This window comes from Furipterus horrens, unplaced genomic scaffold (genome assembly GCF_987537825.1).
Source record: "Furipterus horrens unplaced genomic scaffold, mFurHor1.1.pri manual_scaffold_7, whole genome shotgun sequence".
NCBI lineage: Eukaryota > Metazoa > Chordata > Mammalia > Chiroptera > Furipteridae > Furipterus > Furipterus horrens.
Genome location: NW_028327177.1, coordinates 113,977,508 through 113,989,625, shown reverse-complemented (window position 1 = coordinate 113,989,625; position 12,118 = coordinate 113,977,508). Strand labels below are relative to the sequence as shown.

At 46.0% G+C, this 12,118-nt stretch overlaps 1 protein-coding gene across 1 annotated transcript in view; it reads right to left on the bottom strand.

The window, feature by feature from the left end:
- Positions 1–12,118, bottom strand: part of SLCO2A1 (solute carrier organic anion transporter family member 2A1) — a 75,061-nt gene that overhangs the window by 38,992 nt on the left and 23,951 nt on the right. Inside the window, exon 2 of the mRNA XM_090284320.1 lies at positions 295–432. Coding sequence (XP_090140446.1) covers positions 295–432 — 138 coding nt within the window. The remainder of the gene's footprint in view (positions 1–294; positions 433–12,118) is intronic.

The following is a 12,118-nucleotide window of genomic DNA, read 5'->3' as shown; positions in this document are numbered from 1 at the left end:
TCAGGGATGGAGAGGCCACAGCCTCTATCCCAGAACAGTGGACCTCGTGGGATGGGAAGAGGGGAGCTGGGCCTAGGAACCCCCTCTCCTAACATGAAGCCACCAGAGGCTCTCAGCTCAGGGCCCGGTGCCAGGAAGCCTCGGGAAATGTAGCTGCTTTCACCACGCCCATTGCATCTGGCTGTCTCCTTTCCCCATGTGTCTATCCCAGATCCCCACTTCTCAGAGCCCCCTCCCAGGCCCTGGAACCAGGGTGCAAGAGCGGGGTCTGATGGACCGGAACATCCTGCTTACCTCATTCAAACTGGAGATGAGACCCGAAGAAGAACTGGAGAGGCCAAAGCGCTTCTCGATGGTGGTGAGGCTGCTCTTGAAGTAGGCACTGTACAGGAGCTGGCACAGCTGCAGGAGCCCATGGCAGAGCACGAACACCTGGGAGAGACACCTGCCCGTGAGCCCTGGCTGCCCACCTGGGCCTTCCATTCTGTCTTCTCATCTGTTACTTGGGAACACTGATTTTCTCAGGTGGTCCTGAGGGCGAAATGCCATGGTGGCTTCACCGGGACTCACTCAGTGTGTCATCAGCCCCCCATTTCCACCATTCCTGCCGTTCTTAACACTGTTGCTATAAATGGCCCAGTAAACCACAGGGCTGGAGAAGCACCCCCTGGGAAAGGCCTGGCTAATGAGCCACATCTTTGACTTGTTTTCTGGCCACACCACAGTGCCCTGCAGGCTGCTGCTGTGACCTTCCTCCTGTCCAAGTCACTCCCAGACACTGACACACCCTGGGCCACATTGCCCCACTCCCTTTGACCTGTTCTCCATCCCCTTGCCTCCAGCAAACCTGTCCACCAAGGCCCACCTCTGATACCTCAATGACTCACCAGGAGGCATTCCTAAATCACCTGGTTTTACTGAATGTCCCCAGCTTGTTATCACTTCTTATCAGGAATATGTGTGATTGTGCTGGCTCTTCCCCTGGATGGCTCCCTCCCCCAGGTGATATGGCCCAGGGAAGGCCCAGGTCGTTGTCTCTGGTCCCAGCCAGCCCCATGTACCCTGTCCTGTGGGTATGAGTAAAAGCGAATTCTGTAGTTCAGGGGGACAGATGCACAGCAGGCAGGGTGGGAAGGAGTTTGCAGCATCTGGAATCAGCTGCCTGCTGAGCTCTGGACCTGCCTGCCTGAGTTCTCAGCTGTTTGGCTGGTCCATAGCAGGTTCAGAGCCAGGAGCTGTACATCCCAGAGCCCCCTGGAAGGCACTCCTTCTGGAGATTACACTTTTCTTCCAAGGAAGGGTGGGGTGCCATTACGTTTCACAGATTGCAAAAGTTCTCCTCTTAATTGAACGGCTGGCTGGCATCTCAGGAGAACAACTGGGGCTCAACCTGCATTTCTGTTTCCTTGCAAAGCTAATCCTGTCCCTTCTGCAGAGGTCGTGGGATCAGAGCTGACATTCCCTCTTCCACCTTCCAGGGCAGAGCTTCTGTGAGGCCAGCCTGGGGCTCCCAACAGGTAGTGAGGGGGAGAGTGAGGCAGTTTGTCCAGATCAGACTGTTTTCCCTGGACACAGGGCATCTGAGCGTGCTAAAGCCCCGAGTCCCTGGTCCAAGCTAAATCGAGAGAAGAGGCGATTGGATATTGGATGCCTTGCCATCCCTTAGAGCAGTGGTTCTCAACCTTCCTAATGCTGTGACCCTTTCATACAGTTCCTCATGTTGTGGTGACCCCCAGCCATAAAATTATTTTCATTGTTACTTCATAACTGTAATTTTGCTACTGTTATGAATTGTAATGTAAATATCTGACATGCAGGATGTATTTTCATTGTTACAAATTGAACATAATTAAAGCATAGTGATTAATCACAAAAACAATATGTAATTATATATGTGTTTTCCGGTGGTCTTAGGTGACCCTTGTGAAAGGGTCGTTCGACCCCCAAAGGGGTCGCGACCCACAGGTTGAGAACCACTGCCTTAGAGGCTAATACCCATGATGGGGGACTGAAATGTTGGAAAATTTTAGTTTCAGGTAACAGCTAATAAGCTTAGTAAACACTGTATGTAAAAAGCTACTGTTTTAGGAACGGGAGGTATGAGCCACCTTGACTCCAGGAACCATAAGCATTTCCACCTTTGTGCCTCAGGAGGACGGCAAGCAATCAAGATGTTACTGAGCCATTGTGCTCCAGGGTGAGACACCACGGCCCAGGACACAGATGGAAGAATGTTGCAGCTTTTATCTGATTCACTTTTCCCATAAATTCCAAACCCCTTACCTACACTTTTCTTCTCCTTATAAAAAGGGTCTGTTTGTAATGGAATTTATGACGGACTGTTAGGATACAAACCCGCCATCTTCTCAGATTGCCACCCGTCTGAATAAAGCGCCCATAAAGATTCAGTCCCTGCCTCTGCTTATTGGGTCTGGTAGGTGACAGGCAGCATGACACCAGCTTTTCCGGTTTTACCCACCAAATTCTGTCTGCTGGATGTGTCCATGTGACACTCTCAGACCGCTCAGACTAATCACTTCCCAAATAGGGCTTGTCATCCTCCCTCACAAACCTCTCCTGTGCTCCCTTCACGCCCCATCACCTTCACTCAGTTCTCCAAACCAGAAACTGGGACTCCTAGATGCCCTTATTCCTCACCCCCTGGCACGTGCGCCATTGCTAAGCCCTGTGATTTCTTCTTGGCGTCTCCCAATCTTGATGTGCCCTTCAGCTCCATGTTGTGCCTTGCCCCAGGCCCTCCTCTCCTGGCTGGGTTACTACGACAGCCTCTCACAGGTCTCCTGTCAGCCCCAGCACACCTTCCATCCCTCACCCCAGAAAGAGCTTTCTCAAACATGAGCAGGTGACACCTAAATTAAGGCCCCTTGCTGGCTCCCACTTCCTCTGAGATAAGAACTAATGCCCTTGGCATGGTATCCGGACAGGTCCTAGACCTCGCCTGATTCTGGCTCTATACTCCGTTGGGGTTAATTGTATTTTACAAAGATGGCTACACTTTTATCTCTTATCCCATGTACATTCCTTACAATGTGACAATGGCATTTCTTCATCAAGAGATGAGGTTTCTGTTCCCTCCTCTTCAACATGGCCAGTCTTAGCTGCCTGCTTCTAATGAAGAAAATGAATCAGAAACGATGCTGTGTGATCTCCAAGGCTAAGTCCTGAAAGTTGATAGAAAATCCACCTGGCTCTCTCTCTCTAGGGACCCTTAGAACATAGATATCACATTGTAAGGAAACTCAGTCTTTCCTACTCATGGAGAGGCCAAAGGCCGGTGTTCCAGCTGACAACTGCAGCTAGTTTCGGCTGGCAGCCAGCATCGTGTTACTGAGCGAGCCCTTGGAGGGTTCCAGCCCAAGCCTTCAATGCCAAGTGGAGCAGACATAGGCTATCCCCACCGAGCCTTAGATAGATAGCAGATTAGGGAGCAAACTAAATGCTGTCATTGTTTTTCTTTTTTTAAAAACTCCTCACCCAAGGATATGTTTATTGATTTTAGAAAAAGAGGAAGGGAGAAAGAGAGGGGAAAAAAGAATCAATGTTAGAGAGAAACATCAATTTGTTGCCTTCTATGTGCGCCACCAGGGGGGACAGAACTGTAACCTAGGCATGTGCCCTGACCGGGAATCAAACCTGCAGCCTTTTGGTGTATGGAATGATGCTCTAACCAGCTGAGCCACCTGGCCAGGGCAAGGCTGTCATTGTTTTAAGTTTGGGGGTTGCTTTGTTACACAGCACTAGATAGCTGCAACACCTGAGGCCACAGACCTTGCCCTTCAAACTTCTTCAAGATCCTACTACTCAAGTTCCCCACAGCACTCATTCATTGTCTGTGTGTTTGCTCACAATCTGTACAGAATCATCTTCCCTTTATCTGTCTGGATAACTCCTCCTTGCCCTTCAGGGACCCTCTTGTCTAGCCTGGTGCTCAGTTATGTGTCTAGTTCAAGGTTGCTTCTAAAAATCCAAGAACCTGATGCAAACTTCTGCACAGAGACATCTTGGTGGCTTGGCACATGGCTGGCATTAAGGGCAGCATTCAGCACAGGAGTGAGGGCTGTCAAAACAGCCTCGGGGAGACACAGTGAAGCTTGGACCAAAGGCCGAGACAGTGGGGACTTGGGGAGAGAGCCAATTGGGGGATCTTGCGGAGGTTGAGCTGACTAGGCTGTGCCTTATTTGAAGTGGAAGAAAAGGGGCAGTGCTCCAGTCTGAGGACCAGGAAGGGGGCAGGGCCAAGTGTGGAGACAGCAGGCTCAGGAAGAGGCAGATATATAGACAGGGAGGACAGTTTTGGAACTCGTGAGTTTCTGAGCATAGAGCTCAAAAAAGACCAGGCTTCCTCTAACTAAATCAGTAATGAATTAACAGCAGTGACTAATCCCTACCAAATTCCCCAGCAGTCTCAGGAGAGGAAGGTGAAGACAGTGGAAGAAAAAAAAACTGTCTCAGATATTTTCCTGAAAGATATGCTTTTGCTCTTTCCAGTAAACACAGAAATTCCCCATTTTCTCTCCCCAAATACTAGGTGGAAGACTCCGCCTAGAGTCAGCTGGCACTTTTCCATGCCCCACACCCCTTCACAGAACCAGCGTTGCCGCTAGCATTAGCCACTGCGGTCTTGTTGGGTCTGGGTGCCTTATGGGTGCCCTGGCAGAAGTGCTGGCATGTATCTGGGCTTCCAGTGGATTCAACAGATCGAGGGGAACAAGAAAGGAGGCTACGAGGGAGGGATTGGCAGGGAGAAAACGCCAGGAAGAGAAAGAAGTGAATGGATAGTTCCCGCAGAGCTTTCTGGCCAGGGCCACTCAGGGTCATCAGGGCCATCTGACCCCACCTACTGACTACTGAACTTATGAGGACGGGACCCTGGGACTATGACCCAGGCTCCTCGAACTTGCTGATCCATGGCCAGCATGAGATGAAATGACAGACACCTGACATAAAGCAGAACTGGAAATTCACCCCTGGAGACCATGGGGTTTAAGAGTATATATAGACAGAATGGTGGGAGAAAGAAGAGGTTTGCTGGTTGGGTTGCAACCTACCCTCCACCATCATTTAGACAATATAGTGTTAGGGTGTCAATGGTTTGGGTTTTGGGGTCAAACAAACTAAGGTTCAAATCCTTACTTTCGGCTACATATTTGTCCTCTCTCATGATGGTTTCCACCATGTAAATGGGAGCTATAATAATATCTGTTCTCATTGCTGTTGTGAGGCTTGCACAAGAGAATGTGTCCAAAGCACCCAGCACTCTTCCTGGCCCACATACTGGAAGGATCTTTATTAAATAAAGTTCTGCCACTGTTTCCTCTTGTCCAAGTATCTGAACCTCTCTGATGTATTCAAGGCATGAGAACGCTAGAACAGAAGTTCCCACAGGTGTACACAGAACACCACTTGCATGCTCCAAGTTGAAAGAATTCCCAGGAGAAAAAACTTGGGGAAAGTTTGCATATTATAATATTCCTACATGAATATTTATAATTCATATTAGCATATCAAAGGCTCTGAGGAAACCTTCTGTAGAGACCTGCTTAACTTTGTTTTATCCAACTTTCTCCATACTTTAACCATGGAACCCCCTCAACTCACACACATTTAAAACATATATATAAAATATATATATATAAAACATATATATATATAAAACATATATACACACACACGTGTGTGTGTGTGTGTGTGTGTGTGTATAAAACAGAGACTAGTACTCTGCAAAATGATACTTTAGAGAAAGATGCCATGTCCCATTTAGAAAGCAGCTTATGATAGCATCTGAGTCTTGTGGTTTCTTCACAAAAGGAAAAGAAATTAAAAAGATATTACATGGGCTGTATTATCTTCTTTAAAAAACACACCATAATTTTCTCTCTCCTCATTCTACCTTTTTTTTTTAAGCACAATTGCTTACTACAATTACGTCGCGCATTTGATTTCTCACTGTTTGACTTCTCCCCCCACCAGGGTGTAGGCTTCATGGAGGAAAGATAATCTGATTTTTAGGATGCGATCTCCCTGTTGGTTGCCTAGTCCATAATTGGGGTCAGTCATCATCAAGTGAACGGATGTGTCTTTAAATACTTCAACTAATGAATCCTTGCTCCAGAATATGCAACCATCAGAGTAGCTGTTTGTTCCAATGACCTGTCCTCAACCATTTATGAATTCTCCTGTCCACCAGTCCACAAGCCACAAAATTTACAAGGCACAAAACATCTTTTGTCAGGTTAGCTGCCCATTTATTTACCTTGCTCAACTCTAACTTACTTTTGGATATTTCTAAACCCAAACTAAAAAGTTAAAGATTTGTATTATGCATGAAGGGACTTTCTGGAGCAGTAAAAATAGTTTATATTTTGATTGTGGTGGTATTTACACAGGTGTATACATTTGTCAAAGGCCATCAATCATTTAAAATCTATGCACTTTATTATATGGAAACTCTACCTCAATAAAGTTGATCTAAGGAAAAATTAATTTTAAAAATATTTTGCAACCATGAAAATATTCAAAATAATGTTCTGAGGCTTTGAAGGGAATTCCACAGATCTATCAAAAAATATATTAGGAGCATTGGCAATGTCATTGGAATAAGTTTGCTTATCCAAAGGGCCCACTTTGAAAGGATAAAACCATGTCAATATTTAAGTTTGTGTGTCTGTGCATGTGACTATATTAAAACTATACGTCTTTAGGCACATGTTGTAGAAGGCAGCTCAAAGAGAAAACTAATGTCAGGGAAAAGCATTCTTGCAAGTTGTGGCAGGTGGGAAGCTTTAAGACTTCAAATGCTTGGGCCCACAGCTCCACCCTTCCTCCAATCCTAGGAATATGAAGAGGAGATCTGGAGAGTAAGGAAGCAGGGAAATTGGAGTGGTCGTAAAGATCCTTCTTCTAATGAAGAGCAATTGTTTCTCCACCTGTGCCAAAGAGTGAAGAAAAGCTGAAAAGATGCCAAGAGGCCAAGTGAAGGTTCAGAGACGTGAACAGTACCATAAAGGGGGAACCATAAGGACAAGGAGGGGAACCATCACAGCTCAGGATGAGTGCAGACTTGGTTTCCTTTGCTCTACACGTTTATGATCCTCTTTTCCAAACTAAACATTGCAACTAGGACCTGAGGCATCTACTCATGGTGATAGGGACACTGGGCAGAAATTCTGAAATGTGATCCCTATAGGGTTATTACTTGTTTAACCACTGATTCTGCTGTCGGCCAATGCTGGTTTTGTTGACAGGCATCCTGGGAAGGCAACACTCTAGAAAAGTCACCTGATGCCTTGTATCCACTACTAGCATGTGATGTCTGAGATCATTTAACATACTAGGAAGCCCAGGATTCAGGAGAAAACCATTCCCAAGCAGGAGATGGGGCTGAACTGTGACATAGGCTGTGACCTCTTAGTTTGGAACAACTGCTTCTATTCATAAATGACATCTGTCAGCAATGTAAATGGAACTATTCTTCAGAAAGACGGAGGAAGGGAAAAAATAGGTAGGAAGGGAAGGAGGGGGGAATGGAGGGAGGGAGGGAGGGAAGAAAGAAAAGGAAAAAGGGAGGGAGAGAGAGAGAAGAAAGAGAAAAGGCGAGCACAGTAAAACCTTATTGCCACCTTCCCCAGCAATGCAAGGAGAGTCTAGCGTGTAATGTGTGCGCAGGGCCACTACAGTTCTCTGAGGGAGGGAGGCGGCTCCAAGATGCCTCTTGCTTTAGTTTCTTCAACATCGGGGAATCAAAATGTGGCCCCAGAGTCCATTCTATTCCTTCTCTCTCGAGGCGGGAACTGACTGCACCCCAGACAGGCAGGAGCAATTCCAAGGCTCCAAGGCATATCTTGTGGGAAACCCCAGAACAGCACAGCCATGCTGACAACTCAATTTGAGTAACACTTGGCATCCAGAAGCTTCTTTTCCCAGGCAGCTGGAATCCCTCCTGTGTAACCATAAATCTACTTACATTTATTTTCACTGTTTCATTTTCTTCCCCATCAATGTATTACATGCATATGTCCTAAAATTCAGGTAACATGAAAGGGCTTAGAATAACGAAACTTGGCCCTGTACTCAGCTCAAGCCCACCAACAGTACTGCAGTTCAGGGTTCAGGGGCAGTCACCTGTGTTTAGTTTTTCTGTTGAAGACATGCACGCATCTCAGAAAATGTGCTTGTTCAGCGTTTTCTTGGTTCATCCCTTGAGACTGAAGCCATTGCAGAAGAGGATTTAGGTTACTTGTTCTTGCCCTCCCACCCCTCTCCCTACTGCCCTCAACTTTTAATCATTCTATCAGTACTTGTATCATGACTGTATGACTTCATTTCGTGGCAAGCCAGCTGGGAGCCAGGAGCAGCAGACTTCCCTCCTGGGTGCACACGGCCTCACTAGCTGACTTTTCATCCATTCATCATCTCTCTCCCTTTCTTTTTTCTGTTACAGTACCCCCTCACTTATCGCGGGTATTACGTTCCAGACCCCCACCCCCCACGATAGGTGAAAATCCGCGAAGTAGGAACCTTACATTTATTTTAGTATTTATATATATTTTAAGGCTTTATAAACCCTTCCCACACACTTATAAACCATTCCCAGTCCCTTATTAACCTTTCCCACTCCCTTATTAACCTTTTCCACACTTTTATAAACCCTACTTATGTTCTTAAACATATTCTACACTCTTAAACCTATGTAACTTTAACAACATACGTATACAGTACCGCATAATCCCACGATACAGCAAAAAATCCACAATAACTAATTAAATATAATATTTTTTAAAATCCCGCGATACAGTGAGGCCGCGATAAGTGAACCACAATATAGAGAGGGACTACTGTACTGGTTTTCACCGCTTTTTTACTCAGTACTTTCATTATATGAGGGTGTTGGAGAGAAGGAAAGACAAACATGTGTTATGAATGTCATCTTGCATAATAAACCCAATCAATTTCCTGATGCTAAGTCTAGCAAACAAATTAGGAATTCTGTCCCCACTTTTTCCATGGGGGGAAAAAAGGAGCATATACTTGTTAGTGGACTAGGTAGTCAAATCAAAAAGTGTACGCCAGTCCTTCTCCACAGCCCCCCTTCCCGCCCCGTCCCACTGCATTTACACACCCTGATAATCCAGTTACTTGACTTGAAGCTTCCAAAGTGGTTGGTGAGCCTCCAGGAGAAGGCACGCGCCAGATGTTGCTGGCTCTGGGTGTCTGTCCGTCTCCACTGATATTTCTATTTTTCAGTATCTCTACCCTTATAGCCCATTTCTCAGTCCTGATTGGCAGTTCACTGAATCGGTAAGACCTGGGAGGTGAAGTCTGGGTCTCAACAGGCCCTAATGCAGCGGAGACAAAGAAGGGAACTCCGAAAGGATCACTTCTGTCAGTTTCCCAATGACCTTGGAGATGCAGGCATCTGAAAGGGGAGGGGGCTGTCTGGGTTGGCTCCTTTGAGGCCCACCAGTGAGGCCCTTCAGAGCTGCAGGGAAGAGGGGGATCCTTTTTCCCTCTCCTGCCAAAAGAAGAAGAAGGAGACAAAGTAAAGACTCAGATGTGTCCTGGAAAGAAGGCCTCCTTCAACCAGCCAGCCTGCTTGCCCTGCTGTGCTTTCTGCAGGGTGTGACTTTGGATTGAAATCATGGCCTGGTGGCCCCAAAGGAGAATGTCTCTTTTAAGAAGTGATTCAGGAAATCAAATATGTTCCCATGCAGGAAGAATGCCTGAACAAGATAAAGTTCAGAGATTCAAAATAGCTAGACTAGGGTCAAAGTGGGTGGTATACATAGACACAATAATAAAAGGTCTCTTCAGTATTAGTATCATTATAAACTAGAAAAAGCCTTTAATAAGATAGGTCCTGGGAAGTATAAAACTCAGGACAAAAAAAAATAAAAGAATAACACATAGATTTCCATCACAGCTTCACTGTTCCCTAAGAGGGAAGTTAGAGAGCTGGAATGGGAGGGGAGGCCAGCTGAGCCAGACCCCTGGCTGTTCTCACTGCCCAGGATAACTTTTTCCTCGTGTGCCCCTTGCTAGCCTCTGCTGTCTACAGAGTGACCTTACTGTTTGTCAGGGTTCTCCTAATACGACCGAGAGAGGCCACTCTCTGAGGCCTGTGACAGCTGCTTCTGCTTCAGGGAGGTCTGGAGCCTCAAGGGAGACCAGGAAGCCATAGGAAAGCACCACAGCTCCAAGGCCCATCATGCTGGAGCGGGCTCTCTCCCACCTTTTACACTGCCTGGGGGTGCCTGACCAAGGCTTGTCTTTGGAGCCAGGTACCCAATAAATTGGATTAAACCAGGATCTTTCAGCCATTTTTTCAGCTTAGTCCTCTCAGTGTAGATAAAATACCACCTGAAGCCCTGGCTGGTGGCTCAGTTGGTTAGAGTGTTGTCCCGTAACTGAAAGGTTGTGGGTTCAGTTCCGGTCAGGGCACAGACCTAGGTTGTGAGATCTGATTCCCGGTCCAGGCACAGACAGGAGTCAATCAATCAATGTTTCTCTCTCACTTTGAAGTTTCTATCTCTCCCTTCCTCTCTCTCTAAAAGCAATGAAACAAAATGTCCTCGGGTGAGGATAAAAATATATATATATTTTTTATTCACATGGAAGTCTCAGTCTCCACTATCCTGTTGTTTTTGCTTTTATTGCGTGCATTCGCATTTTGTATTATCATGAGTTAGAGAGGCGTTGGATGAGACAGGGTCCTGGGCCCTTGGAAGTATAAAGATCAGAACCATCTATAAAGAAACACATGGCTTTTCACAACAGCGTCCTCGTTGGAAAGGACACAGGACACATAAAAGGAAGGAGGTGAGCTTTCTAGCTCTTAATACCAGCACTCCCCAAACACTGGCTGTCGTGTTTGATTTTCTGTTGTTGCTCCCTCCTTGCAGTGCCTTGTCTGACCTCAGCCCTGGGGAGGGTGAAGGCAGATGTCCGATCACCTGAAGAGCACGGGGCAACTGACTGCCTGAGGCGACTGAGACCTGTGATCTGGACTTCAGAAATCATAGATTAAAAACAAAATTCTGGAAGAGATGGAACATGAGCGCATGAGACTAGACAAATTTATCTGATTAGCTAGAAGCATGGTGCTCAAGGTTTCCCAGAAAAACAAAAACTTCAAAACAAACTCATCTTTCATATTTTTGTAAGTATGTGTCCAAACCCTTCTTCAGAAAATCCTAAAGCCATTTTTTTTTTTTTAAATCAGAAAAGCTTTCCTTCATGGAGGACAAGAACCATCTGTCTTTTTTGAAAGTTGTCACAAGAGTAATTTGTTAGGTTGGAATAAGTCCCCATGAGGGGAGCTGCTTTGAATCTGTTTACGGCAAGGAAAGAATATTCAGACTGTATTTATATGGAAAGCTCATCCATTGTATATTCTTCCAAGTCTTTTCAGTTACAAGATGGGGTGTTAATATTTTCCTTCCCCTCCCTTCTGAAGGGTTTGAAGATTATGTCCTTTCCTTCCTGCCCTCAAGGAAGCAGAAATTAGTTTTTCAGAGAAAGAAGAAGTGGGGATTGGGGACATCATCTCAGAAGAGACCAGGACTCTGGGAGCTAATCCCTAGGAAGCCAGTCAAGAAGGAGGGGCCCCACTGTCCAAGAAAGCAGGTTCATGGCCACAGGGAAGCACTGAGAGGCTGTGTGTTTTCTTCATGTATCTTGTTTGTATGATTGTTTTTAAATTTCTTCTGTATCCTGTTTACCAGTTTTGGTCACCTGTACCTTCAGATTATCTGACACATAAAAATGTTCAACAAATATTTTGTGCATAAAGTTAATCCGTATACCACTCTGAGAGGTAGGTATAATCCCTTTTGCTTAGGGACGAGGAAACCTCAGGGACACTTACAGAATTGTCTCACATGACACAGCTGGGAAATGATAGCAGTCACTGACCCCAAATAAGACACTCATTCTGCTCCACCATGCAGCCCAATCTCATGAGAGTTTGGGGAAGGAGTCATCACGGAAATGGTTTTCATCCAGAGGGGCAGTTACGTAACTGCCTGATCTCTTTGCCAAAGGGCGGCAGCATTTGACACTCTGGTTTCCCTGTCACCATCTGTGATGTCGCTTGCCCTCC